General features: G+C 36.8%; 1 protein-coding gene across 1 annotated transcript in view; it reads left to right on the forward strand.

Annotated features, from left to right (window-relative positions):
• The window catches only part of LOC149846987 (uncharacterized), an 81,895-nt gene extending 75,203 nt beyond the window's left edge, over positions 1–6,692 (forward strand). Inside the window, exons 9-11 of the mRNA XM_089996727.1 lie at positions 5,075–5,133; positions 5,218–5,317; positions 6,291–6,692. Of these exons, the coding sequence (XP_089852853.1) occupies positions 5,075–5,133; positions 5,218–5,317; positions 6,291–6,531 (400 nt within the window). The 3' untranslated portion in view covers positions 6,532–6,692. The remainder of the gene's footprint in view (positions 1–5,074; positions 5,134–5,217; positions 5,318–6,290) is intronic.
• The last annotated feature ends 619 nt before the right edge of the window (positions 6,693–7,311 follow it).

Here is a 7,311-nt window from a genome sequence, read left to right on the forward strand (position 1 = left end):
TGGATTCATCAGCTGTTAGAAGACATGGAGATCACAATAGAAGGGCCCACCAAGCTATGCTGTGACAACAAAAGTGCAATTTATATTGCTAAAAACCACACTTTTCATGAGCGGACTTAACACAGAGATGGACTGTCACTTTGTTCGGGAAGCGTATCTGAAAGGAGTCATAGATCTTCCATATGTAACGTCAGAATATTAGTTGACGGACTTCTTCACTAAAGCTTTGTGCACTTTGCGATTCAACTTCCTCCTTGGCAAACTCTCAGTCATTTTGCCCTAAATTTGAGGGGGGGGGGTGTTAAATTATGTAATCAAATCATGTAATCCGATATATATTATATATATATAAATAAGGTAATATATATACATATATTATATATATGTATATGTATCTACTTATTATATATCTAAAATATATATTTAATTATTATAGGCCGTAGGGGTAGTTTAGTCTTTTTCACCATTTTACGCATATTCATTTCTTGAATATGTTTTGTAATTTATATTTTTTATTTTCTTTATTTTTTATTTTTCTTTTATTCAATGTACTTTTGTATAATTGGGGGGCCCTCCACTAGTCATTGGGCCCCTCCAACGATCATATTTGTGACCGTTGGAGGTGCTCCAACGACTATGTGGGAGCCTCTCCAAGGGTCTCTCAATGCCCTATAAAAAGGGCTCTCCTCCATTGTATTTAATAAGGCTTTGGGTCAAAGCCCAAGTATTTTTATAAAGTGTTGCATTTCACTTTTTCGTTTTTGTGTATTTGTGAGATTTGTATTGTGCTTTTGTGCACAAGTGTTCTTATTGTGCATGTGTGCACGTATTTGTTATCAAGAATATTAAGGTCTTGATCATAGTATCTTGTTGAAGATACTTTCACAAAATCCGAGGTGTTTAAGCTCTTTTGTTCATTTTATGCTCTAGTCTGTAATCAGTTCTCGTCTAAAATTCAACATTTTCAATGTGATGGTGGGGGAAAGTATTTATCAAAGGAATTTATTGAATTTTTCAAGATAACATAATAAGTTCATTCCGCTGTGCACATTATAAATCGCCTGCCAATGAAGTTGCTAGATAGTCAATCTTCTTATTTTACACTCTTTGGTGTTCACCCTAACTATAATGAATTGCGAGTGTTTGGCTGTGTATGTTATGTTTACATTGATAGTTCTCAATGTAACAAGTTTCAGGACAAAGCGTGCATGTGCAAGTTCATTGGATATGCTGATCAGTACAGAGGGTATCGTTGCTATGATCCTACCACTAATCGCATCAGAGTATCACAAAACATTGTATTTGATGAGACCAATACCGAGGATTTAGTGAGGGTAAATGGGCACAACAAAGATGTTGAAAGCTATCAACCATGGCTTGCAGCTGAGCTATTTGATCAGATGGAGAGACAAGGCTCTTCACTACATCATTCATTACCTGTTGAACAAAATGGGCCAAATGCACAGTTGCAAAGGGAAGAGTCACCAGATGCACAAAACATTGCAATACCTGTCCTAGATATCACAAAGTATCAAGGGGCTGTCTACGTGCGACGAAATAAGAATAATGCTCAGCGTCTTGATGTGCAACCCAGGAAGTCTGATAGGATTCGTCATCCCATTAAGAGATGGGTAAGTTATGACATCTTTTCCACAAAATTACAATTGTTCATTTCCCAGATTTAAAAACAGGATGAACCCATTAGTTTTGCACAAGCTTTTATGTCAATCAAGTGGGTTGAGGCTATGAATGAGGAGATAGAGGCTTTACATGAGTGTGGGACTTGGGAGATAGCCCCTAGGCCCTCAGACAAAAATATTATAGGGTCCAAATAGGTTTATAAGATAAAATATAAACCTAATGGATCTATTAAGCGCTACAAGGCGAGACTAGTAGCAAAGGGGTTTACTAAAGAGTATGGGCAAAACTATGAAGAGACCTTTAGGCCTATGGTCAAGATGAGAACCATTCGATTAATCTTGTCTTTATCGGTTTAGTATGGATGGACTCTTAGTCAGCATGATCTAAAAAATGCCTTTTTGCATGGTACCCTGAAAGAAGAAGTGTATATGGAGCAACCTCCTGGTTATGTAGAACACAGTCCCAATACACATGTTTGTAAACTACGAAGAGCCATCTATGGGTTAAAGCAGGTTTCTCGTTCGTGGTTTGATAGCTTTTCACTCGAAATTCAACGACAGAGGTTCCTTAGGTCTGATCTCGATCATTCATTGTTCATTTTCCAAAATCATTAGGTGAACACTTTACTTCTCATATATGTGGATGATATCATTATTACTGAAAACTCTACTGAACATATAAAAGCTATAAAAGACTTGTTGAGTCAGCAGTTTAAGATAAAAGATTTGGGTGTTTTGCGTTATTTCTTGGGTGTTGAGGTCGATCAACATGACATTTATCTTTTGATAACTCAACACAAATATACATTAGACCTATTGGATAAGGCATGTATGAAGGATTGCAAACCATTGTCCACTCCTAGTGTACTTAATCACAAGCTCATCTCACAGGATGAGGAGACATATGGAGATCCTAGGCAATATCGAAATCTTGTGGGTATGCTCCAATATCTCACCTTCACTAGATCAGACATTGTGTATGCAGTGAATCAAGTCTCGCAATTCATGCATGACTCATGCACAAGATATATGAATGCAGTTAAGAGAATTCTTCGATATTTAAAAGGAACTCTTGGAGATGGCCTAGTCTATCATCAGTCTAAATCTAAGGGTGAGAGACATCGACTTGTTGTATATACAAACGCCGATTGGGCTGGAGATCCAGATGATAGACGGTCGGTTTCTGGGTACTGTGTTTTCATTGATGGAAACTTGATAGCATGGAGTAGCGAGAAACAACGTGCAGTTGCACGATCCAGCACTGAGGTTGAGTACCGATCCATGGTAGCAGCTATAGCAGAGGTTACATGGTTGAGGCATCTCTTGACTTAAATAGGAGAAAATATTCTGCCCACTACCCTTTTATGCGATAATCAGAGTGCCATACAGATTGCCTTCAATCCTATTCACCACAATCACACAAAGCATATAGAAATTGATCAACACTTCATCCGACAAAAGGTAGAAGATAGAGAAGTGAAACCAACTTACATTTCGACGACTGATCAGGTGGTTGATTTGTTCACTAAGGGTCTTACGAGCATACAATTTTGGTTCTTGAAAAACAAGTTGTCTATGGTGCAAGACCATGCACAACTTAAGGGAGGGTATTGAGATTGTACGTTGTTTGTTTATGGGTCTGGATCTGCACTCGATGACTTTATGTAACACTTTTTTGCAAATCCAACCACATGGATGTGCTTGGCATGGTTAATTTGCTAGGAATCAACCATTGGATCATGTATCTTGGATGAAAAAAATGCTATTTTTGAATGCTTGAATATTTATGAAGATTATAGCCATTGATTTTAAAGCTTTAAAAAATCTCATTTATGTATCAAAATTGGATGATTCAAGAGTGGGTTCTTATCAAACCAAGCATGTAGATCACATATGTACGGTTAGATTCAAGAGAAAAGAAAAAAAAATCCATGAAAATTGCGGTTCACACATTGGTTCTCATATTCTAATGGCTCTCTCTCTCTCTCTCCACACACACACACACACACACACACACACACACACACATATATATATATATATATATTGTCTTGGACAAGTTACCCTTGCCATCAAAAGGACCCTTAGCATATAAAAGAAACAAATACAGTGCTAAATCAAAAGGAGAGAATCATAAAGACTTATAAAGCCCCCCTAAAACAGTCGGACACAATGCCTTGAGTGGTACTCTATGTGACATTACCAAGGATGACGGTGTTTCTTGTGCTATTGTCAATATTCTTGGTTTTGGCTTCCCACAGGTGAATGTGACAATGTATGCAGATAATAAAATTAGAGTGCATGTCAGGTCCGAGCGAGCTCTGATGCCGTTCATCCACCCTAACCATTAATAAAGGCTGTTCTGTGGCTGAATGTTGGAGGCCCCATGGTGTTTGGGATTTAACTTTTTCATAGAAGCCTTTCCTTAGATGAGTTTGGAGAATGGTTACAACTGAACCAAGTTTTAGCACATATCAGCCCACAAAATAGGGAAGGTACCATTATTTGAACGTGCTTCAGGGACAGCCTCTTTTCAACAAAGTCATGTTGTGTCTCCATTGGGGTCGGTGAATGCAATTTTCCCCAAAGCAACTACTTGGGGACCGTGTCCGCACCCAAGAGCAAAAACCTTTGCCTGGGTTGTGTCAACAAACATGACTCTGAAAAAATAACCTCAAATCGGGGGGTCTCCAATTGGATAATATTTGTATATGTGTGGCAAAAAGTAGGACACTTGGTATCTCTTCCGTGCATGTGACAATTTCTCTGATCTCCACAAACTATCTTGGGATGGCTGGCACATTGACTTTGGGGCCGACTCATTCTTTGGACTTACTCCTTTCACCTTAGGCAAGGAGAAGTGGTAAGAAGTGGAAACTGATATGGAGTGGTGGATTCAGCTTTCGTGATGGTTCATATGGAAAGAGAGGAATAGTAGGATTTTCAAGGGAGAGATGAAGGAATCACTTGTCGCTGATAGAATATTCTCACATTTTTCTTTATGCATGTATAAGTGGCGTTGCAAGACTTTGTCTTGGATTAGAAGGGTTTGGTTGACACTTATTCTACTTGAAATTTTCTCTTATTGATTCCTTTTTGCTGCACTCTTTTACTCCTTTTGTAACACCTCATCAACTTTAATAAATTCATCTTAAAAAAAATACAGTGCGATTAAGTAGTACTACTATTATGTGGTCGTAAGATGTGACTAAATACTTCATGTCACACTATGCGGGGATTATATTTGCAGTTCCTCAAATTTATTTATTTCCTGTGGCTTATTTTATTGATTGGCAGCACTGGTGCTGTTTTCCAGTAAGATCTAGGCGATTTCAATTAGTTTTTGAGATGAAGTGAGATTTTACTTCATATTTTACTTACCCTTAATCTGGAATTTGTCTACTTAGTGGTAGCTTACATCATTATTTCTGCAGTGCTATAGAACATGACCTTGTGCAACAATTGGCTTCAATAACATCCTCTTCCAAAAAAGGTAGGGAAATTTATTTTTCTAGAGTATTTTCTTTTCTTGTGCTGTTTCACTTATTCTTTGTTTATGCTTATTCATGTATACTAGGTAAATATGTACATAAGAAGAAGACTGCACAGAGGCCTTTGCATAAGGAACATATTGGACCAATAAATTCTTTGTGGGACTCTGTCATGACATTTCTCAGGTATGTCACAACTCTGCAACAGATGCTGAGAACTTCCTCTTGAATCTCTTGTTTTATGTAAAACATCTTTACTTTTGGTTTCGTTCTTTGATTATTCCGGTAGTTGTTTAAAACACTGTAGCAAAAAGTTCTCTTAGCATATGGTGAGGGACAACATAAAGATGTGTTATTAAGAGAATTCATTCATAACCCTGAAGATATATGCTTCAGAGTAACTTTTCGCTGATAATTTTTGGTACTTGAAGATAAGTTTTGATTATTTCTAGAAGGTAGACTGGAGAATAATAGTGAAAAAGGAATGCCAAAAGCTCTTTCAGAAAAGTAGAGAAAGAAATCCCCATGATGCAAGAAAAACCTGAATGGTGCCAATTTTTGCAATTTAGATTTGATAAAACCTTGTTGATATGCTAATGTACCAGAATCCATTGATGGGTACACTTCATTTAGGTTGTGTGTGAGGTAACAACCTTTTACAAGCAGCCAAATCTGAATGGATCTTTGATGAGAAACATGATTGCTGAAAAAACACCTAGAGGCACTGTAGAGACAAAATTTAGCCTGCTTTTGCATGGTTGTGGGTCCAATGGTGCAACATGCAAACGATCTTTTCAAGTTTCTTGTATGATCCTAGTGACCTAACTCACTATGTTTAACCAAAAACCAAAAGCCTCATTACCGCTAAGAAGCACTGTCAAGAAAATAACTCATTGGAACTCTTTAGCCTGTGCCCCAAGAGATTTTTTTTGAAAGGCCTGCCCCAAGAGGTTTTGCTTTTAATTGAGTTTGAAACTTTGAAATATACAGGGTATACACACGACTGTTAGAAAGTTTTTTGAGCTTTAATATTTGTAGTAATAGATACTTCAAAAAATCATTGAAATAAATACCTTTGGGCTAACATAACATTGATTAGGATATATTTTTCTTGACTTTTTGCAAGATTTTTTTTTCTGATTTAGTGGTTTTTCCACAGGAAGAAACAGAATCGGACGAAGTTTGCATCATTCTGTGTAGTTGTATCAGCGATTCCCACGAATCATCCTGTCATCATGTCCCCATCTAACCTTGTTTTCATGATTCTGATTGTAACATACGTTGGTTTGTCAATGATAAGGAACCTTTGCCATAGAATACATAATTGGAAACCTTTTGCTCCTAAATCGATAACAGAAGCATCAGTCATCCAGTTCTCTAAGCAGCTGCAGATTGAATGATGTCTATATGCTCTTTCTGGGGACGATTTATTCAATTCTATGTCCAGAGAAATACTAGCATGTACAAAAGTGTGAAAATAGAGTAGTTCTCAATTTGAACTCCTTTTGAAGCTCATGATTCAAATTGTTGTTTGTTTTGTTTTAAAATGAGATTTTTAGTTGCAGGCTGGCTCTCCAGATTTTTGAATAGTATTCACAATGTTATTAAGAGGTACCATCCATTGGTTGATTGCTTGTTTGGGCCCTTGAGTTCTGAAAGTCGGAAGATCAGACCAATCATCATTATCTGAAAGACTAAGTCCAACTATCTCTGTTACAGAAGATTCAGCTTCTTTCTGGGATATGTTTGAGTGGTAGTCATGGTTGCTGCACAGTAGTGTACCTAATAATATGAAAATAACAGAAAACATTGGGCTTAGTAATTTCAATCCCTTCGTTTGGAAGCATAAAAATAAAACAATTAAAACATTAAGTGCATTTAATGTTTTGTGTGGGAAGAGTAATTAACCGCCCTGTTTTCAGTAAATAATGTTGAAGCTAAAGGGTAAAGTTTCCCTGGGTTTTCTAGTGAAAAAGCAGAAATATAAATCAACATCTTTTTCATACAATATACAAAAGCTGAAGTGGGGGGTTATGACAAAATAAATATTGTTTTTATAAATTTTTAAAAAGCAAATGTCATTTCAGACATTTTATAAGATTTTAAATTTGACAGCAGCTTTTTATTCTTTTTCGCTGATTGGCCAAAAAAACTGTTGCATTGCATGGCCATATCCAAGA

Source organism: Nuphar pumila, chromosome 2 (assembly GCF_984573655.1).
Source record: "Nuphar pumila chromosome 2, dmNupPumi1.hap1.1, whole genome shotgun sequence".
In the NCBI taxonomy this organism is placed as follows: Eukaryota; Viridiplantae; Streptophyta; class Magnoliopsida; order Nymphaeales; family Nymphaeaceae; genus Nuphar; species Nuphar pumila.